Consider the following 22,142-nt stretch of genomic DNA (forward strand, 5'->3'; position numbering starts at 1 on the left):
TCTCTTTTCCACCTTTCCCTTCCCTTCCCTTCCCTCTTTCTTTCCCTTTCCCCTTCCCTTCCTCTTCCCCTTCTCCTTCCCCTTCCCTTCCCTTCCCTTCCCTTCCCTTCCCTTCCCTTCCCTTCCCTTCCTCCCTTCCCTTCCCTTCCCTTCCCTCCCTTCCTTCCCTTCCCTTCCCTTCCCTTCCCTTCCCTTCCTTCCCTTCCCTTCCTTCCTTCCCTTCCCTTCCCTTCCCTTCCCTTCCCTCTTTCTTTCCCTTTCCCTTTCCCTTTCCCTTTCCCTTTTCCTTTTCCTTCCCTTTTTTTTTCCCCGCTCCCCTTCCTTTTTTTTTTTTTTTCCCCCTCCTTCACCTACAGAATCAATAAACCAGCGGTGAGGACCCTCAGTTTTCTCCTAAGTATTTAAGCACAGAAAAACCTTTTTGGAACCGCTCCTTCCCCCTGAACCTCTCACCCCAGAACCGCCCCAGACCCTCCCTTCCCCAGCCCGGGGAGGAGCCCCAGATGGCGGAGCAGACAGCGCAGCTTTGCGGTCTCAGACTCATCTCCAGAGCACACACCAGTTCCCCGCAAGCCCCGTGGGTGTGGGTGTGTGTGTGTGTCTTTCCCACACTCCCATCCCCGCTCCGCTCATCCCCGCTCCAGGTTCCCCGTTCCGGGGGCTCCGCTCCGGGCCCGCTCCGCCCCGCACCTGCCTGCGGGCAGCGCTTGGCACCGCCCCCCCGCGCCGCAACGCGCGCTGATTGGTCCGTCCGGGGGGAGGAGGCGGGGCGAGGCGGGCGGTGGCCAATGGCGAGCGAGCGGCAGGCGGAGCGGCCCAAGGCGGCGGGGGGAGCGGCGGCGGCGGGGCCGGGGCCGGGGCGGGTGACGGGCGCCATGTGGCCGTGTGGAGGGAGGCGGCAGCGGCGTCTGGGGGGAATGGCGGTCCTGGTCATCGTGGTGTGGTTGTTGGTGCGCAGGTGAGAGCGGCGGGAAGCATGGGGAGGGGTGTCTGGGCGACGGGTTGGCAGCGGGCCTGCCGGCGGGAGCCGCTCGGCGGGAATGGCGATGGGGTGGAAGGAAGGGAGCGGTGCCTTGAAGTGTCCAGGGGGTTAATTAGCGGCGTGGGTAAATGAGAAACGTCCTTTGGTTGTTGGAAGGAGTGGGGACGGCGGGCGCAGAGAGATCCTGTGGTAGGAGCAGGCAGAATAACGCTGCTGCCTCCCTGCAGAAATGGGGTAAAAGCCTTAAATTGATGTTCTGCCCGAAAAACAAAGTGATGGGTAAAGGTCCTGTCGATGAGGTGAGGCTGATGCTCACCCTGCCTGCCTGCTTTGGCTTCCATCATCACGGCTCCGAGGGAGGATCTCACCCATCGCTGGAGCTGTCACCAGGAGGTTGGATGCAGGAGCAGCGTGGTACCCAAACAGCATCAGCTGCTGCCTGCTGAACCCGACTGGATACCCCGGGGGAAACATCGCCCACCTGTAGTCCCAAGAAGTTACTCCTGGTTGTATCTGGCATCTCCTGGGGTCTACATCTCAGTTGTTTTGGGGGTGATGCTCTTCCCTGGATGTCTCATAGCCAGAAGTCTGTGTTGCTTTTCTGCTGCCAAGTGACACAAGCTCTGCAGTTCCCCCTCAAGGCTGTATTCAAGCAAGGGAAGAAGTTTGTCCTGGTTTTAACACTTTGGGTATTTGACAGCAGGCTCTGAAATTTACCTGTGGAAAAGCATTGAGAAATCTCCAGAAGGAAAATTCCTCTACAGCTGCTCTTGGGTTTGGTCCACGGATGTTCTCAGCAGAGGATTACTGCAGCCTGATGGCTGATAAAAGCAGAGAGCCTGTCTCATGTCAGAGTGCATCTATAAAACCATTGCTACCCAGCAATTCTCCCCACCTGGGAATAAACCACCCCAAAATGCAGCCATGGATTTCCCACCTCCTGGGGCTTGTCTGACCCACAAAGGGTCTTGGGTGCTGCAAGTGATGAGTGAGGGCAGCTCAAAGCTTTCACTTTTCCCTGGCCAGAGGAAGCCCAGAATAAACAGCAAAGTCCTCCCAGGCAGATCTAAGCAGGGTTTGTGGATTAACTGTGAAGTTCCTTGTCCTCTGAAGCTTGTCCTTTGGTATTGGCAAAGAAATTAATGCTCTCTACACTTCTTCCCCTCTTTTGGACTTTTTTTTTTCTTCTATTCTGTTAACTTTTGGGTTTTTTCCCCTAACTTTCTGCCTGGTAGACCAAAGGCAAATCCCTCATGCAGAGTGGACTTCAGCTGGGTTTTTGTTTTACAGGCATGAACATTTCAGCAGCTAACTGCTACCTTCCTATCCCACTTGCAGTGCTTTGCACTTCAGCTTGCATCCCATAAAAGCAGATCTTTACAGTAAAGACTAACTGCTGATCTGGGGAACCTTATGCTATTTTTATTGAAAAAAAAAAAAAAGAGATTTCCCTGAAGCAGGGAGGAGATGGCTACAAATGGATGAAATAGGCCAGTAGCCTTTAACAAAAGGATAAAACCAGAAGTTTTGCAAGCTGTGCTGTCATAGAGATGAGAAAAAAAATCTATTGGGAGCTCTACATTGCTCTCAAGAGGTAGCACAGAATCCAGGTGGGTGTTTGAGCTGTGGAAGTCCAGCTCAGGGTAACAGGATGAAGCTCTCCTGAGTCACAGAAGTTTTTTTTCAGAGGTGACTTTAAATAGATCCCAGTGAGAGTTGTGGGTTTCAGGATATCCAGGATAATAGTCTGAAAATATTGGGAGCCTGGGAGCTTCCTACTTGATGAGAAAAAACACTGGAGTCTAGGAAGTTTTGAGGCAGGAAACTTGATGGGAACTTGCCAGCTAAGTTATGCCCAGGATTAAGAAGATAAGCTTAAGTGATTTGTTTATTTTTATCTGGCTAGGTATGCTTCAGAGTACAGCCTTCCTTCTGGCACCAGTGGCAGCTTGCAGGAATGTTGAGTGCAGGGGAAACTCAAGGATTTACCAAGCTCAGGAACAAATTGGAAACTTTGGTGCTTTCCAACCTAATTTTTATTTAGATGTGTCTGTGAGGTTGGCATCTCCAGACCCCTTGGAACTTTCCTCCTCCAAGCAATAGGAGTAGAACTTTTTTTGACCACATTCCTATTCAGGCAGTTACCTTTTAAATACTGTATGAATACCCTTTACATTAATACCCTTTACATTTCATGCTTATTTCTCCTACTTCAAGCTGCACTGCCTTCAGAAAAGCTCTGCTATTGCTGCATCACCTTCTGCAGGGGATCCCTTACTGTTTTCTTGCTCAGCACTGATTTTTAAGTGGTTTGACAGTGAGTGCACACCAGTTGAGTGAAGGCAGAGCATATCTAATCTGGACTTCCTTTTCCAGGTATTACCCATGCCTGCTGCCGGTTGTTTCAGAGCCCTGTGAGAATGCTGTGCTCTACAGGTACCCTCTGTGCTTGTCAGCCAGCCCGTGCAGTATCCTCCAAGCCCTAGATTTAGCTCCTTTGTAGTCTCATTGTCTCCTCTTGGAGGACAGGGAATCACTGCAAGCTCCTGCTCAGCAATCCCCATAAGCTTCGAGTCCTCACCCTGTGCTGATTCCCTCCCTGAATGTAAAAAAAGCAGCTGGTGGCTTAGGTTTTCCCTTCTTCTCCCAGTGTGACATTTCTCTCCAATGTGTGGGTCATTCTTGCTTTCTTCAGACAGGAATTTATCCCTGGCATCTGGCTGTGAAAACAACTGAGAGGAACAAGCTGCTATTGTCAGACTTCTTTGTGTATTCAGAGTGGTGGAACTGGGCTGGGCTGGTGGAGGCAATAGAACTGCTGTGCAGCTGGACTGGTTGTTTTCTTGGTTCAGTCCTTATCTTTTCCTTGCATTGTGTTGGAAGGTATCAGAGAGCAGAAGACATCCAGGGTACCAGTAGTGAAATGGAGCTGCTGGTGGAGCAAGGGCTGGGGAATCAGCCAGTGTATATCACAGGTTTATCTTAGGTGTCATAAAACTTCCCTATCTTGTATTGTCAGCAAGTTAGTTTCATGACCTGTGCCTGAACATTGGAGTTGCAGAGTATACAACTCTTCAGCAATTCAGTGTGCAGAATCATAGAACCATAAAGGGTGGAGAAGATCATCGAGTCCACCCTACAACCCCCAACCACTAAACCATCCAGTGTAGCTCTTCATCTCCCCATCTTCTGAACACCTCCAGGGATGGTGCCCCCACCACCTCCCTGGGCAGCCTGTTCCAATGCCTCTCCACTCTTTCTGTGAAGATTTTCCTAATATCTAACCTGAACCTACCCTTGTGGAGCTTTACCCCATTCCCTCTTGTCTGAGTGGCTTGGAGCATACAGGATGGAAGCTGCTAGTGAGATGAATATTAAATACACACCTTGGGCAAGTCTTCCACCTGCCTGATCATCTGCTGAAAAATCTATATGCTCTGTAGACACAGTTTAAGTTAAGAAATAAGATGCTGAGAGCTGATCCTGCCAGGTAGGGTGAAGTGAGCAGGCTCTGAGGGGGACACATCAGGCACCGGGTGCTCATCTCTCTTTCTCTTCCAGGTTTAACTGGAGTGAGCTGATCCCTCTGCGGCTGTGGGGCAGGACCCTGGGCTTGCAGACAGAAAGGTCCCAGTTCCTCCTGGAGGGCATGCCCTTCCGTATCTTTGGAGGCTCCATGCACTACTTCCGAGTGCCCCGGGAATACTGGGAAGACCGCATGCTTAAGATGAAAGCTTGTGGCTTGAACACCCTCACGACGTGAGTGTCCTTACCTGCACCCTCTCCCCTCTTCCACAGTTGTTGGGGGGGACTTGGTTGTTAATTCCAAAGTCTTTCTGTGCTTTTTACAATGAGGCAGACAGAGGAAAAGGTAAAGGGGACTCAGGTTTTCTTTAACCATCTGCAGTGTCCTCCAACTGGAGCAGATGTCCATCAGATGTACTTGGGAAGTGGCTCCTTAATGCTGACCTGATGAGGAAAGGGTCAGGCTCTGGAAGGGCCATTTCCCCATGGCTGTGATTAAGAATGGGTCTGGTTTGGAGAATGGGAGCCAAACCTAAAAGAGAGACCACATCTGACCATCCTAAGAACCTTGGATGTTGTTGAGCACAGGAGGAGAGTGCAGCAAAGCAAGGGCTTGTCAGAAAAAATGGAAGGAAAGGCACAAATAACATGTAAATAGGCACTTGTAATGGGTTTATCTCTGGGTCTGTTACTGACTAACAAAGGGAACACATAGGTATTTGGGTTTTTTTCTGTGCATCACCAATGCAGTGCCCATTGCAGCACTTCACCTGCTACCTCTGCATTTCAGGTACGTGCCCTGGAACCTTCACGAGCAGGAAAGAGGGAAGTTTGACTTCAGTCAAAACCTGGATCTAGAGTATGTGGTACAGACAGCTCTGTTATTAAATACTCCTGTTCTGAGGGGAGGGTGTGCATGGTGGGGCTGGGTGAAGATGTCATTTCCAGCTTTGGAAACAAAGCCTTGATCTGGCAATGGAGAATTCATTCCTTCCCCTGTTTTCCAGAGTCCTGGGAACTGGCAGCTTTAGGACCAATTCAGTAGAGTTGCTTCACCAAGCAATTCTCTTCTGGTTTTGGTACCTAAATTTCATGGTGATTGGTGGATTAGGAGTGGATGGAGCAGGGATTCTGCAGGCAGGCAATAATGACACTTGTCTGGATCTCTAGGGCCTTCCTTTCCCTGGCAGCTAAAACTGGTCTGTGGGTGATTCTGCGTCCTGGCCCCTACATCTGCTCTGAATGGGACCTTGGTGGTCTGCCCAGGTAAGTGTGTTATCTGTTCAGGTCAGGCAAGTGTTTGGTCCATTTTAAAAGTCCTGCTAGAACATATGTACTGTGGGGTAATAAAGACCCCATCACTTTTCCAACCTCCTGTTGTATTTTCTCCTGAAGAAAACAGCTTGCTGGTAAGAGGCTGCAAGAGTTGAGTGGAATACGTCAGCCTTGAGCCTTGCGTGGTTACTGGGTCCCTGTGGAACCAGTGCCAGGTTACATGCTGCTTGTTTTCCTTGTCTTCACAGAGAATAAACCACAGTGGAGACGTGTGACAAAAAAAAAATGGTGATTTCTTTTAATCTTTCCATTTTTTCAGAGTGCTTTTGGCATCAAGAGAGCTCAGGTGCAGAACTGCAACGATGTGTTAGGGACCTGCCCCCAGAAGTGTGGCTGCTGGGGGCAGAGGCAGCAGCTTGGTCTGCATTAGCTGATGACAAGTGTGGGTATTGTCAATTGTTGTCACAGCTTCCCTGTGTTTTTTCATCAGACAGATAAAAGAGTCTGAAAAGGAGCAACAATACAAATGTCATCATTTTACAGATAAAGAGGCAATTATTTTGTAAGCCCACCAAGCTGCATCTGGTTTACAGGAATTGAGTCTTTCAGACTCAAAGCACAATTAGTTAATGCCTCTTTTTGCAGAGAAAAGGAAGGCACAAGCTCACTCTCCTTAAATTGTAGCACAATGTTGTTCTGCTTTTGAACAAATTGCCTTTTTCTGTCTTAACCCCATGTCAGCCAACGAAGTCTTGTAAATCAGACCGAGTAACCACAGGATTCTCTTTGCTGCTTTTTTCATAGCTGGCTACTGCAAGACCCAGAGATGCAACTGAGAACAACATACAAGGGCTTCACAGAAGCTGTGGATGCCTATTTTGATCATCTAATGCCTATTGTGGTCCCTCTTCAGGCAAGTACAGTCTGTTACCCTCTCTGCCCACATATGGGGACTGTGCCCAGAGGAGTGTGAGCTGTGTGGCATGGCAGCTGGTTGAAGCAGTAACAGATCTACCAACTTTGCTTTAGGAACCAGTATGGACTGTGGCTGTCCATGTCAGCTCTCCAGATCCAGCTGGTGGGTTGTGCATAGACTTTGGGAGGACCAGAGGGTGGAGCTGAGTCCATCTGAGATGTGTGCACCTTTTCCTGCAAGGCAGCACCAGAGTGATTTCAGAAACCATGGTGAACAACTTCTCCCTTTTGTTCCTGACAGTACAAGAAAGGAGGTCCCATTATTGCAGTGCAGGTGGAGAATGAATATGGTTCCTATGCCAAAGACCCAAACTACATGGCCTATGTTAAAATGGTAATGTTTGCACATTTCCTTGTTTCTGGGGTTGCTCGTGCTGTCCACAGAGGCTCTTGAACTCTTGAACCAAATCAATGGCATGGCAGGAGTCTTAACCTGCTCAGAGTGATGCTTGCTCCTGCACTGCTTCCACCTCCTGGGGTGATTTAACACTGCTGAGAAGGTTAAACACAAAGTGTACATAGAAACAAGTCAAAGAACTGATTGCAAGTTTGACCTGATAGCCTCAAAACTGTCTGTTATTTCTACACACTTTCCTTCCCTGTATCCCCCTGGCGCAAGCATCCAAGCAGATGGCTTTCAGAGCCCAAAAGGAATGGGGCAGAGAGACCCATTTGTGTGACCCAGTGTGCTGATTCAGTGCTTGCTTTTCCATAGCTCAGTGATGAAAGAGTTTGGGATGTTTCACAGACTTGTCAGAACAGAGCACGTTTCCTTGCCAGGCCTGTGGGTGCATTTTTGCAGTGCTGTTTCATCATACCCTGGTCCTGTCTGCAGCTTGTATCTGAGGAAGCATATTATAGTGGTTAAAGATGAAAATGTGGGAAAGCAGGATTTGCAAGGCTTCCTTTTTGGTTGGAGTGGGATCTAATGTGAGGTGGAGCTCATTGTCTTTGTTCTGGTTTGGACCTTTGAGCTCTGAATGTGGCAAGTTGGTGGGTTCACATCTGCCTCTAGCACACAGTGATAATGTTTCATTCTTCCTGGAATGAACTTACCTGTTAAAAAAATCCCACAACTCACTGAAAACCTGAACTCCCTGTCCTTATCACTCTTTTGGGTGCAATGCTTTAAATCTGAAGGCCGTAAGAGGACATTGACACCTCCCTCCCTGTACACTTCATGAGCTGGGATAAGCTGAGCGCACACCTGCCTCTGCCTCAAACCTGTTTCTGTTCCTGTTTAACCCTGTAACACGTTTCAGGGGCAGCTCTCTGCCATTTCCCCATTTTACACTTAGGTGCAAAAGGAGGGGAAGAAAATTAGTAGTAGCTTCTAAACAGATACTAACTACTTGGTACACGTGACACAGGTAACCTCCCTGTGTCTTTATCACACTTTTACAGTCAGTAATTTAGAATTAAAGAGACTGAAGGCTTGGTTTCAAAGTTCCTTCAAGCTCAAGGAGTGACTTCAAATGCAGATAGAGTGTAAAGAGGGTTAATTTACAACTAGGCTTTCTTAACCTCTCCTTCAAACATCAGCCAAAGTGCTGTAAAAAAATACCTGTTAAAGAAAAATTCAAATAGGAGGAACCTTGTGTGTGCATTTTAAAAGCCTTGGAGTGCTATTTGATACAGTGCTGTGGAAATGAAGAACCAGTGAATTCATTCAGACTTGACTATTCTAGAACATGGGTACCTGAGCTGTCCTGTGATGATGTTCAGTGCCAAACCAACAATTTCCTCTCTTCAGCCTTCTGGTAGTCAGACAGAATGAGCTGCTTTTCTTTTTCCTTTTCTACCTGAAGCCCTCTTGGTGGAAGGCAGTGGAGTTACTTATTAAACTGATCTCAGGAGATGATGATAAAAATCCTGAAGTTTGCTGTCTCAGTGAGAAACCAACCCAGCATTCTGAAACTAAATAAGATTTTTCAGTTGTAAAAAGCTGGGGAAAAAAAGTAGGCAGGGAAGCTTCAGAAAGAAAAGGAGCTCTCACAGGGATGGTATTTCTTACCAAGCCACTATCAGTTTCAAGTTATCCCCAGAGAAGGTGATAATGTGCTTTAATGCTTTAATATCCTGACACATACTGAACTTTGTTAAGATAATGGCTTTTCCCCTTTTTAATTTAGGCCCTGTTAAACAGAGGGATTGTGGAGCTGCTAATGACCTCAGACAACAAGAATGGTCTGGCTTTTGGCTTGGTGGAAGGAGGTATGTGCTTGTAGGAGAGCAAGGTGAGACCATGTTCTTTGATTAACTCCATTCTGTGTGTGCTTCTTGATGGTTTTTCCCCCAGATTACAAGGGTGAAAATACTACTTCCTATTCCTTCATTTGAATAGGTATTAAACAAGTACCTCAACAATTACTACAAGGAGTAGCTTAATCTGAAGACACCTGCTTTGCAGTTGTACAGAGAAGGAAAAAACCCATCCAAACCTAGGTCCTGAAATCTAACTTTTGGGAAGTAGTTTGTGGAGCAGCCCTGTCCTCTCATGGAGCTTAAACAAAGGAGGGTATCAGGTGTGCATAATGCAACAGGATGTCTATTTTCCCTTCTCCTTTTAAAAAGTGCAATTCCATTAGGTGTTGAAAAATGCTTTTTAGCACCTCTCCTGCTTTTCACCATGAAGAAATGGAGGTAGAGGTGTTTGAGTTTCAGTGTGCCCTAAATCTGGCTGTTTGGGACAGAGTGTACAGCTTTCTAGATCCAGTTCAGCTGCAATTTGCTGTGGACTTGGCCTCTGATCCTCCTGTGTCTCTGCCAGTCATCTCCCTGAGTACCAACAGCTCCCCTGCATGAAGTGTTTGCAGGGTGCAGTCTGTGAGTGCTCCTGGATAAATACTGTTCATTTTCCAATCTCAGGCATGGAGCTGATGAAAGTGAAAGATTTTCTTCCTTTTTCATCTCCTGTTGTTTTTATATGAGAGCAGCAGAGGGATAAACTCAATAACTCTGAAGACCATGGCCCTTCACCAGCAGGGTGGTCTTCTCAGTTTTATTCTTTTTTTCCTTGTTGTGCAGCAGTTTCCAGCCTTCACCACACAGAGTCACTCTCTCCCTGCCAGTGTGGAAATCCTCTCCATCTTCTGGGGGAATGTTTGCTGCCTCAGAGCTCCTTCTTGTTTGCAGTTATCATTTCCAGCATGTTGCATGCTGAGAGCTCTTTGATACCAATTTGCCTCTTAGATATCATAACAACCTGCTCATTAGAACCAAGATGTCAAGTAATCAGAGGTGTGGAATAACTAGGGCTCCAAGCAGGATAGCAGCAAGGTGGTTTTGAAAGAGCTAAAGGAGAAACAAAATCCACTGTAGAAACATGCATCAGGAAACAGGGGGAAGACTCCGTGCTGAAACTGAAAACTACCACAGGGATTCTGGGATTTTCTTTGCTCTGTTCATCAGTGGTTTCTTCCCAAGAAGCATTTCTAGGTTCCTGTTGATGCCAGGAGCAGTCAGTCTGGTGCTCTGCAGAGAAACCTGAACCTGCAGCATCTTAGCCCTTACTCAGTGTTTGCAGCACATTTCCAGGGGATGTGGAGGAAAGCTTTTGTTGTTGTGGGTCCCTTCATGCCCATGGAGCCAGTGGGATGTCCCATGCTCTAGGAAAAAAGTGTCCCATGTTTGCCTTCAGGATTGCCAGCATCTCAGTGCTACATCCAGACTTGATTTTATTCCCTCATTTATTTGCTTGTGCCTGATTCTTCAGCTCAAGCACACTACACAAGTCAGCCTATTAGAGTCAAGGTATTAAATAGGGAGAAGTGTGCTTTAGCTTCTGTAAATATTCTGTTTGAAGTCTGACACAACTGGGGCTGGATTTGATACCAGTTCTTTTGTAAGAAATCACTTTTTAATGCAGAATCATCTCACAGCTCCTGCATTCTCAAAGTTTTATGGGAGAAATATCATCTGAGATCAAAAAAAAAAAAACTGAGAGAGACTGAGAGCTAAAATAAAAAAAAAAAGTTAAAAAATGGTTCAAACATGTACCAGGGGCTGGGACAATGATGCCAGCTTAGTGTCAGCTCCTGCAGACAGATCTCCCAGCTCCAGTGCTTGAAGATGAGTCAGTGACTTCAGCTGCACACACCAACCAGTTGCAGGTTCCCCCCTGCTGCATGGGGCAGAAGCACAGAGAAGTCTTCAAATTACCATTTTTATCAGTTGACTTGTGCTGTGGTTTCTCTGACCCACCCCTACACCCATGACAAGCTGTAAGATATTGCCTGGGTAGTGATTCCTGCAGCTAAAGCCTGGGAGATCAGTGTGGCATTCAGATGGGACTTTCTAATAGTAAGTTTGGTTTTATCTGAGGATCTCCAAGTGTTCTGCAGCCTCTAATTAAGCTACTGACACGCAGGACCTGCTCTCCCTTTCTAGTATCACTGAACATTAGAGCTGAGAAGATGGCCTGCAGATATTTCACTGTAGTCCAGTCACTGCTCACTGGGTGAAGACTTTGATGGGAAATTGCTGAGGAAGTTGTGTTGGTCATTCAGAAGATGTTCCAGTTCCCCCTGAGCTTCTGCTGGGCTGATGCCTAAGGAGATGGTCCCTGTGACATTTCACACGTGTCTAAAGTAATTAAAACCTTTTTTCTTTCCCCAATAGCACTGGCCACTGTTAACTTTCAGAAACTGGAACCTGGGGTGCTGAAATACCTGGACACAGTACAGGTAAGATGCAGAAAACCTTTGTTCAGCTGGGTTTTTCCCAGGACAGAATTAGAAATGAAGCCCTGATGGATTGTTTTGGTTTTCTCTGTTGGTTTGGGGCTTCCTTCTCATCAGGTCAGATCCTTCTGGAATCAGTCAATATGTTTGTGTTGCTTTGGGAAGTGAAAGTTTTAAATATGCTGTTACTCAGCATCTTCTAAAAGGCCTCCCATGATGCTGTGGCTTGTGTTTAGTGGTCAGAAGTTAGATTTCTCCTCAGTTTCAAGTGCTGATACCCAGTGGCATCCTCCTTTGCAGCTGTAAGGATTATGCTTTCTTTTCCTTCTTATGGTCCTTCATTCCAGAGTGTGATGAAGCTGCTTTTTTGACTAGTTTACTGGGAACAGATTCATTAAACCTATTTCCAAGTGGTGGACTGAAGCTGGAACAGTTAGATTATTACAGGCACCTGCAGTTGTTTTCTCCTAATGAAACATGAGTTCCTTTAATGCCACTTACCTTGGCCATTTCATGTGGCATCAGACAAACCCCTTATCAAATAAAAAGCAAAAATTGCCTTGACTAGAAGTAAACACCAGGAGGAGGGAGTGCCAGGCAGGCTGAGCACCTTGTCCTGCCTGGTGTGATGGGACCAGCTGGAATTCTGCAGGAGCTGAGGGATCTGGCATGCTGTGACAAAGGGGAAGGAACTGCTCTGTTGCAGAGCCTTTTTAATAAAGACCTAATTCCTACAAAGGCTAATTCTTCCCTGCCAACACCATATGCAGCATTAAAAAGACATTAAGCTGCAAAGTCTGCTGTTCCTACCTTGGCAAGCTCTGGCTGCAGTGCACCTGCAAACTCTCAGCTGGCAGTGGTGTAGCTGGTAAGCAGACATTTATAGATGTGTGTTTCTAGCAGAAAATCTAAAGTGACAGTCAGTTTTTTCTTGTTGCTACAGCTCTACCAAACAACATCCAGAGCTGCTCAGTACCACCCAATTATTGTGGTTTTTGCTTTTTTACCTAGCAGAGGATTTCTCTGCTTTCTTTGCCTGTTCTGGGCATTGCTGGTCCCCTTGTTCCTCACTTCTTCAGAGCTTCTAAGTGGCTTTTGGCTTTGAAGAAGAAGAAAACACTCTTGTAAACCACGTTGCCAAACTGCATTTGGGCAATGCTTCTGTAGGGAATGAGCACAAAGCTGCCCTGTCTCCATTTTAACTCTTTTCTTTTTGTTTTGATACAGAGGGATCAGCCAAAGATGGTGATGGAGTATTGGACTGGGTGGTTTGATAGCTGGGGAGGCCCTCACTATGTCTTTGATGCAGATGGTGAGCACCACAGAGTGTTCTTGTTGATGGGGAGGGTTTCTTTCTCAGAAAATGACACACAACTTTCTGTCCTGCTCTAATCTTTGCTTTGTGTGAGCCTTTATAAATGAATAATCTCTCAGTGAGTGGGTTAGATGGTTGTGCCTTGGATTTTCTTTAGTAGCATTAGTGAATAGCAGCTCTTAAAAAAAAAATAAATTAAATAAATTTTTCTTTTTATTCCTTGAAGAGAGACTCTATGGGGCATGCAGAGAGGCAAACTTCTTCTGAGGTTAATGTTGTGTGACCTGAGGCTTCATGCTACTCTCATGTTGATTTTTAAAATGCAGATCAGTGATTTAAATCATCTCTCTCTCCTCCTGAGGTAATCTACATTCTGTGAAGACTTCATTTCTGCTTTGTAAAAATGTCACAAGTTTTGTGGAGCCTTCATCATAATGACATTACTTGTCTAGTGAATAACCACTCCTCATTAGGAGATTATTATTTTACATTTTTGTGGGAATATGGTGAACTGAAGCCTTTTGCAAGTAGAGAACCTTCTGAGAAGTATCAGGGTTTTTTTCTGGTCTTAAAGCTCATTTAGAACTCACGAGTTTTGCATTTGGGGAAGAACAACACGATGGCCCAGTATAGGTTGGGGGCTGACCTGCTGGAGAGCAGTGTAGGTGAAAGAGACCTGGGGGTCCTGGTTGACAAGAAGATGACCATGAGCCAGCAATGTGCCCTTGTGGCCAAGAAGGCCAATGGCATCCTGGGGTGCATTAGAAAGGGTGTGGTTAGTAGGTCAAGAGAGGTTCTCCTCCCCCTCTATTCTGCATTGGTGAGGCCGCACCTGGAGTATTGTGTCCAGTTCTGGGCCCCTCAGTTCAAGAAGGACAGGGAAGTGCTTGAAAGAGTCCAGCGCAGAGCTACTAAGATGATGAAGGGAGTGGAACATCTCCCTTATGAGGAAAGGCTGAGGGAGCTGGGTCTCTTTAGTTTGGAGAAAAGGAGACTGAGGGGTGACCTCATCAATGTTTTCAAATATGTAAGGGGTGAGTGTCAGGGAGATGGAGTTAGGCTCTTCTCAGTGGTGACCAGTGATAGGACAAGGGGTAATGGGTGTAAATTGGAGCACAGGAGGTTCAAGTTGAATATTCGAAAAAATTTTTTTCCTGTAAGGGTGACAGAGCCCTGGAACAGGCTGCCCAGGGGGGTCGTGGAGTCTCCTTCACTGGAGACATTCAAAACCCACCTGGACACGTTCCTATGTGATGTACTCTAGGTGGCCCTGCTCTGGCAGGGGGGGTTGGACTAGATGATCTTTCGAGGTCCCTTCCAACCCCTAGGATTCTGTGATTCTGTGATTAGAAAGGAAGACTAGTAGTAAAAAAAAAACAAAACAGCAACCCCAGAACCTCCAGGGTATCTAAAGTACAGTGAAAACAGAAAACAGAGCTATAGAAGACTATTTTAATGACTCTCTTATCCTCCTGCAATTGTCTTTCTAATTGGGTCACTGGCATGTTGAGTTTCAGAGTCTGACTGAGCAGTCCTTGCAACTCTTCTGCTTAAAAATAAAATTCCTGCTCACACACATGATCTTCACCCTTTTTCACCTTCAGGAGAGGTATATTTGCCTGTATTAATGTTTCCTGATGTGTCAGTAGATGTGCTGCCCTTCCTTAGGGCAAAACACACATCCCAAGGCAAATGACTGTAATTACCCAGGTGTAACTGACAGGGACCAGCAGGTTTGGGTCTACTTTGAATTCCTGGAAGAGCACTAGCCTGGCTTCTTGGTCTCTGCTCTTCTTTCACAGACATGGTGAATACTGTAGCAAGTGTCCTCAAATTAGGAGCATCCATCAATCTCTACATGTTTCATGGAGGCACCAACTTTGGCTTCATGAACGGTGCTTTGGAGGCTGATGAATACAAGTCAGATGTCACCAGTTATGGTGAGTTTTCTTTCCCTTCCCAGTCCATTTCTTTTTTTTTTCTTTTTATTTTACCAACTCCAATTGTACTGTAAAGATCTTTTAATGCCAGCAGCCTTTTATTAAAATTGTAAATCATTGGTTTTATCCTGCGTGGAATTCTGGATAGGTACAAATGAGATCTCTGAAAGCATGGTGCTCCTTGCTGAGTGGCTCTTCTCCAAATTAAGAAGTCCCAGAGCTGCTCTATGCTTTTTAAAACATATTTGCTTCCTTTTCAGATTATGATGCTGTGCTGACAGAGGCTGGAGACTACACCTCCAAATTTTTCAAGCTCCGACAACTCTTCAGCATGATCATTGGTAATTACAAACCCAAGAACCAAACTGCTGTTCTCCCTGCAGTGTTAAATCAAAGGCTTGTTCCAACTGGCCCTTCTGCTGGAGCCCTGTGACTCTGGTTGGTTGGCTGACAGGGTGATTTTTCTAAAAAGCTGGGAGGGAAGACCCAAGGAGGTTTTTGGGATCTGAAATAGTTATTCTTTCTCTTTCTTTTTGCATTACAGGCCAGCCTCTACCTCTCCCTCCTATGATTGAAAGCAAAGCATCATATGGTGCAATCCTGTTGCACCAATGTATCTCCCTCTGGGATGTGTTACCATCTCTTGTACAGGTACTGCCAATTTGAATGCATCTCAGTACCAAAAAGGCATCACCTCTTAGGTAGAAAAGGTGATCAGGGAGCTGGCTCATTATCCCCTGGGGTTAAGGTTGGGGAATGTTTTGCAAAGGAGACAAATCTTTTGGCTCACCTTTTTTTCCAGCTACTTCTGTTCTCTTGAAATTCCAGTTTTGCAAATCCCTTGTCTCCTTTTTCCTGGTACTTTGTCTTCACTGCTGTAGCTTTCACAGAGTCATAAGGTAATCACTGTCAGGATACATGCAACCTGTGGCAGAGTGGAACACCTATCTTAAAGGGATTGCCAGTGCTGAGAGGCCACTCCTGCTGTTAATTTTTTCTCTTTTTGCAGCCCATCAAGTCAGAGTTTCCTGTTAACATGGAGAACTTGCTTGTAAATGACAGCAGTGGGCAGTCCTATGGATATGTGCTCTATGAGACTGTCATATTTGGTGGTGGACACCTGCACTCAAGGGACCATGTCCGTGACAGAGCACAGGTAAGGAGCAGATCCAGCCCTTCTAATTTGTAAATCAGCTTGAGGTTCCACCCTTCTAAAACTTTAAACATCAGAATATGGAATGCTGTGATGGTTTTTTTCCCTGCCTAGACTGAATTCAGTTAAGGACACCGAGTTGTGGTTTCAAGTAGAGACAATTTCCTCCCCAAATACAACTTTAGCAACCTATGCAACACATAATTATGTGTATAATAACCATAATCTTAGTATAAATGATGAGGAGTTCCTCTCCTTTCTTGTGCTCTGTTCTGCAGGTGTTTGTGAACACCATGTATGTTGGTGAGCTGGACTATAACACGCTGGAGATCTCCCTTCCAGAAGGCCAGGTAACTAACTGGAGATTGCTGACAGCAATAATATGTGGCTAACAGAACCAAGACTGCTTGCTGAAGAGGCATAGCTCAAGAAATCACCCACCTCCCACCTAATACTAGCTGGTAGGGCAGCCTGACACAGGGAGCTGTTGTTACAGCCTGATTAGAAGCTACTTCACCAGTGAAACACAGCATGATTTCACTGACTGTCTGTGCTTGAGAAGTGTGGTTTGAATACTTTCCCATGGAGAAAATTCAAGTCAGTAGCAGTCCTTGCTGCACCAAGTTTGCCATCCTGCCTGCCACACTCACAACTGTAGACATCAAGCACTGGTACCCTCTGAGTCTGTGTAGGATTCATCTGCATTAGCACTAAGCAGGTCTTTGGGGGGGTTATTGCACCTATTTGACCTCAGTTGAAATGAAGGAGAATGTTTCTCTTCAGTTGTGGGAACAGCCTTACCCTGGCAGTCAGGTTGGGTGGTGATGGGATGCACATCAACCTGTGCCTGCCTCCTAGGAGCAGGTAAGGGGGTGGATGTACTGCTGGTTCTCATGACTTGTGGGAGAGCTGTGTGACACCAGCCTGTTGGGTGTCAACCTCCATTTCTGGCTCTGTGGGTGATCCCAAAATGGGACTTGGGAATTCAGCCACTTTATGGGAAGGCAGAGAGTTTCTCTCTTCTGAGGAACTGTTTGCAGTGGGTGGGGACACTGTTCTGCAATGACCAAAAGCACTGGTGCCACCTCCCCTCTTTAAACACCTCTACTGACCTCTGTTGAGCAAGCCCTAGGGCTGATGCAGCACATGCTGCTCTCTGCTCCAGCTGATGCTCTTCCATTTATGTTTTTTCACAGGGATTCAGGCAGCTCAGACTCTTGGTGGAGAACCGTGGTCGTGTCAATTATGGCCTGGCACTGAATGAACAGAGGAAAGGTGAGTCCAGTTCTTGGTTCTCCAACTGCCCTGGGTAGCTCCCTAAGTTTAAACACTGTAGAACTCTCTTTCTTAGGCAAAGACCCAACAACTATTGTAGTGCTACCCAAGACTTCCACATAGGAGGCAGTGGGAAATGCTATGATAGAGGTAACTTGTTAAAAAACTTGTCCATGTTCCCCTGTCTGGAGTGATCATGGGTGAAAACCAGTGGCTGATGCTAAAGCTCCTCATTTTATAGGGGTACAACTGAACCCAAGGCCATCAGTGAATCTTACTCTGCCCTAGAATTGCTAGGTGATGTTAGGTTACCCTTTCTCCTGCTCTGTGAGCATGTTACTTCACAGGGAGAGAAGGAAAATACCTTATTTAACCTATTTTTCCCCTGGGGGTTGAATAGGGAAGATCCCAACATTCAAAAACTCACAAGGTATCAGAAGGAATGGACTGCATTCTCTTGAGCAGCATTTACTAAAATGCTCCAGCCTAACACCACTGAGCTTTAAGAGGGTGAAACCCCAGGATTTTATTTTAGTGGGCAACTGTATGCAAAAAAACCTAGACAAAACAGACTAATGGAGTTAGGCACATAAATCACACAGAATCCTAGGGGTTGGAAGGGACCTCGAAAGATCATCTAGTCCAACATGACTCTACTAATTTTATTTCACCACAGAAGGGGTGCATAAAGCCTCTGCTCTGCTTTAGCAGTCCCAACTGCAGTCCTGTAATTAGGAGGCTGGATTAGGACCCAGGCTTTGCCTGCTACATGGAGATAACTTTATCTAACAAGAGAGTGCTAAAGGGAAATTACTTATTAAAGGTGTCTTAAGATCCTTGGGTGAAAAGCATTGGGTCAGCACTGGACATTACTGCTTGCTCGTGGTATGTTTTGCTGTGCCTGTTAGAGAAGTAACTGATCTACTGTTTTAAAAACATCCATACATGGCCTGCTAACTAAAAAACAACAGTAACAACTAAACCCCATCTGCTGCCTGTGCCAACAGTGTTTTCTGCTTGGAGGGTGTTTAATGGCTTGGTGAGCTGAAGCAAAGGAGAGTGTGGAGAGGCCAAAGTATAGTAATGTTCCCCACTCAGTCTGGATGAGCAATGGGACCATATGGACTCTAATTCCATTGCAAAATGTGGCTGCTTTCCATCTCCTGCTGTTCCTTGCATTCAAATAGGAAAATCTATCAGCTCTAGCTGTTTTTCAGCTCTTCATTACCTCCATTGCTCTTGCAGGCTTAATTGGTGATGTCTTCTTGAATAAAACCCCCTTGAGGAACTTCAAGATTTACAGTTTGGAGATGAAGCCTGGCTTCATGAAAAGGTTTGTAGGATTTAAAAACTTCTTTTCTTCCTCATTAGAAACCAACTGTTTACCAGCAGCACAAACTCTAATAGGCAGCAGTTAAATGCATCAGAAAGGCAACACCAGGTAAGAGCAGGTAGGTGGATTTTCCCATTGATAAGTTCCTTGCTGATACCTTTTTGGCCCAAAAATAGTGCAGAAAATGGTGCTGCTTTATCCACACCAGTATTGAGGGGTGAAGTGTATTCCCAGGGTGGAGGATTTAGAGAACAGCAGGGATAGATCAGGCAGGTAAAAGCATGGTTTACCCAAAAGGGTGGGTCCCAACACGCCCAACATGTCAGAGGATTTTGTGTCTTTTTTTGGGATTAGCAATATGCCTGATGGATTTAGCCACTCAGACTCACAGGGGAGGGATTAATCCTAGGAAGCTACTAATAGTACATTAACAAGTCCAGATGGCTTCATCTCTTTTAAGTTGTTTTGCTTTAATGCAAGAAAGACTGAAAAAAAGAAATCTAGCAGGACTAAGTGTAGTCTCTGGTAGATAAAGAAAACCTCAGCAAACACTGAAGGCAACAGATGCCCCATGGGCTCTGGCCACAGTCCAGAGACCCTCTCCAGTTATGTTGTTAATACCAGAAAGTAACACATGTGCATCCCTCCCAAGATATCACTGCTCCTACAGTTTGTGTAGGAAGGAGAAAGAGGCCACATTAAAGTAAAATGGCTTTTAAAGAAAAAAAAAATAGTTATATCTTGAAATCTTAAAGGACAAACTTAAACAGGTGCTGGGGGGCTACTTTAAGGATTCTTAATAAAAGGGTAACTTGCATAACCTTTGACTTCAGGGCTGTGGGAGAGCATTTCCAGTGAGGAACAGTAAAGCAAGTGAACTGCCATGCCCAAAGAAAAGAAAGATTTGTCACCACTACACTGGCAACAGACCAGTGGCAATGGAACAGTCAGCTTACAGTCACTGTGTAGGAGGGATGGAGCCCATGGTATTGTGAAAGGAATCATTGTAGGCTTTTAGTTGAATAATTCAGCAGCAGTCAGGCTGCACTGGATCAATAACTTCCCTGAATCCAAGAGATTCAGGGCAGAAGGAACACATTCAGACTGAAGCTTGAGGTTTCTGTGGGACTTCTTCCCAAATTGTTGTGACAAATAATGCCAGGTTGTCCCTCCTCACTGTGACCTTGCAGGAGTACAAGCAGGAATGTCAAGGAAATAGCAGCCTTGTGGTAACAAGACCCATCTGCAGATGGAAGGAGCAGTTTGAAACCATCTCAAGATCATTGCAGTGTCTCTTGGTGCTTTCCTGCTGAGTTTGGTTGCTCTCTTACAGCTTGAGGCACGTGGGTGGCTGGAGTGCAGTCCCAGATTACTTTGTTGGTCCAGCTTTTTTTCGTGGAAAGCTGTGGATAGAGCATCAGCCAAAGGACACTTTCTTGAAGTTACAGGCAAGTCCTGTTTTTCTCTTCCTCCCCCCCCCCCCATTTATTTCTTGACTGAGACTTTTGAAAAGCTGGTTAGAGAGACACTTGTGTAACAGCTCTGGCTGAGCTCAGTCCTGTTGTCTGCAGTTTTTCAGTCTTCCTCTGACCTTGGAGAATTATTTCCAGGGTGTAGAAGTCTTCTCAAGTTGGCAGGTAATTCTGTTCAGTCTGTAGTGGTCCTGATGAGGAAACACATGCAATACTGACCCTGCAGAGCTGCTGATGAACAGTTAAGTCTTTTTGTTGTTGTTGTTGTTGACACTGAAATGCTATTTCTTTCCTAGTTGCAGAGCAGTAATGGGCACAAAGGAGGCAGAAGCTTTAATCCTGCCTCTTCAATGTGACATGGAAAGATTAACTTCCTTGTAGGCATGGCAAGAGACTTAGCATTTACATCTTCCTTTTGGGAAGATTGCTGCTCTTGCACAGAACTTAGAGATACTGAGTATTATTCAGCTTCTCCAGTTTCACTCCCTTAGAGCCAGGGTTCTTGCAAATCATTATTGTACTGCTCACTTTTCCATTTATGCTTTCTGGTAAATGATGCTACTCAGTGGCAATAGAGTATCTCCATCACCTGGGAAATAGGTGAGGGGAGATATTCTGTGCTTGGGAAGAAATAAAGATATGTCTGTTGAAAAGGATGAAGCTTCCTGGACAAGCTTGAATCATGAATTGCACATTTTTGAAAGCCTTATCCTTTTAATTAGTACATTAAGGATAATTCCTGTTCTACAGAACTTATTAGATGTTCATTGCTTCAGGGAAAGCAAGCAGAAAAACTTGCAGAAAGTGACCTGAAAGCAGACTTAAGATTCCTTAAGGGATGCTATCTAGGCAGTACAGCTGCATCAGTAATTCTGTGTTCTGTCCTGATTCTAGGGCTGGGAAAAAGGAGTTGTTTTTGTCAATGGTCAGAACCTGGGCCGTTACTGGAAAGTTGGACCTCAGGAAACACTCTACCTTCCTGGCCCCTGGTTATATAGAGGGAGCAATGAGGTGAGAGGCTTTGGGGGGGATTTATTTTTTCTTGTTGGGTGTTATTACAGATCCTGCTCTGAGTCATGTCCTAAAGACGTACACAGCCTACTCATTACCTATCTCTAGCTGAAAACCAGTGCAATAGAGAGGAAGGAGACTGTTATCTCCTAAGATCCATGAAAATTAGGAAAGGTGCTAACTTAGCTGCTCTAAAGCTGACTATGGCTGTGACAACCATGAAGACAAAGGTGGCAGCTAAACTTCAGAGCACTGCATCATGTTCAGAATCGGGACAAACCTGATTTGATGCTGGCTCATTTTCCACATCATGTGGTGCTGAAGAAGGATCAGGGTTACTGTTCAGCCTCGTGTTGATTGATTCCTGTAAATGATGCTCCTTTCCCCCTCCTGTGCAGAACTTTGTCTACCTACCCCTCTCTTCTGCAGATTGTCATTTTTGAAGAGCGCACTGCAGGACGGATAATCCAGTCTGTTGACATTCCTTACTTAGGAAGGACCCAGTATGTGGACTGATGAGAGCTTTTCTCCCACGTTTGGTTCATCTTGACTATTCCTGGTTGCATGTCTGGGGACACCGTTGCCCAGGCACTTGGGCATGTTAATTTCCACTAGACCCAGGATTTGCCCTTTGGCAGTAAGTTCAGAAGACAGAAGGGGCCCCTGAAGGAACCAGAGTCCACTGTTTGATGGATGGATGTGGAAATCCATCTCCCTGCACTGAGGACCCACAGCTTGGCTGGCTGTGCATGATGTTTTGGGCCATCTGGTGAAAGTGGGGGAGTAAAAAGGGGAGAGAGAAAGAACTGAAGCCATCTGAAATGGAAGCTGAGCTCAGCTCTGCAGTGACTTGAAAGATGTGTCATTACTGGCCTCCTCGTTTTTATAATTAGATAGGGAGAAAATAGTTGGCAAATATGTGAGTAACCAGGTGTGGAAAAGCATTTTGTTGTGCTTCCAGGCAGATTTTAGCAGCTCACTCTGCAAAGAGGCCGTTACTTGTTGGAAGCTAAGTTGGTTGTCAAATGAGTTTCATTCAAGCTTTTTTTTTTTTTTCTGTTCAGGTTTACTATGGAGGTTGTCTCTCTCAAAAAGCAAAAAAACAAAAAAAAAATGTTTTAAAAAGTGAAATGTATTTTGGTTTCTGTCAAATAGATCATTCTGTTTCAGGCCAGACAGGACTAAGAACTTTCAAGGAGGAGGT

At 45.7% G+C, this 22,142-nt stretch overlaps 1 protein-coding gene across 2 annotated transcripts; it reads left to right on the forward strand.

Annotated features, from left to right (window-relative positions):
* The first annotated feature begins 814 nt into the window (after window positions 1-814).
* On the forward strand, window positions 815-22,068 carry GLB1L2 (galactosidase beta 1 like 2). Of its 2 annotated transcripts, XM_030464730.1 has the most exons (20): window positions 876-958; window positions 3,359-3,418; window positions 4,544-4,741; window positions 5,298-5,366; window positions 5,678-5,773; window positions 6,587-6,695; window positions 6,999-7,091; window positions 8,890-8,971; window positions 11,378-11,442; window positions 12,667-12,751; window positions 14,557-14,694; window positions 14,955-15,035; window positions 15,239-15,345; window positions 15,704-15,850; window positions 16,126-16,197; window positions 17,044-17,122; window positions 18,368-18,455; window positions 19,789-19,903; window positions 20,822-20,938; window positions 21,368-22,058. In XM_030464730.1, the coding sequence occupies exons 1-20, from the start codon at window positions 876-878 to the stop codon at window positions 21,452-21,454; spliced, it is 1,971 nt and encodes a 656-aa protein (XP_030320590.1). In that variant the 3' UTR covers window positions 21,455-22,058. The 2 variants fall into 2 exon arrangements, with proteins under 2 accessions (XP_030320591.1, XP_030320590.1); XM_030464731.1 differs by lacking the exon at window positions 3,359-3,418 and having other exon boundaries at window positions 815-958; window positions 21,368-22,068.
* The last annotated feature ends 74 nt before the right edge of the window (window positions 22,069-22,142 follow it).

This window comes from Calypte anna, chromosome 24 (genome assembly GCF_003957555.1).
Source record: "Calypte anna isolate BGI_N300 chromosome 24, bCalAnn1_v1.p, whole genome shotgun sequence".
NCBI lineage: Eukaryota > Metazoa > Chordata > Aves > Apodiformes > Trochilidae > Calypte > Calypte anna.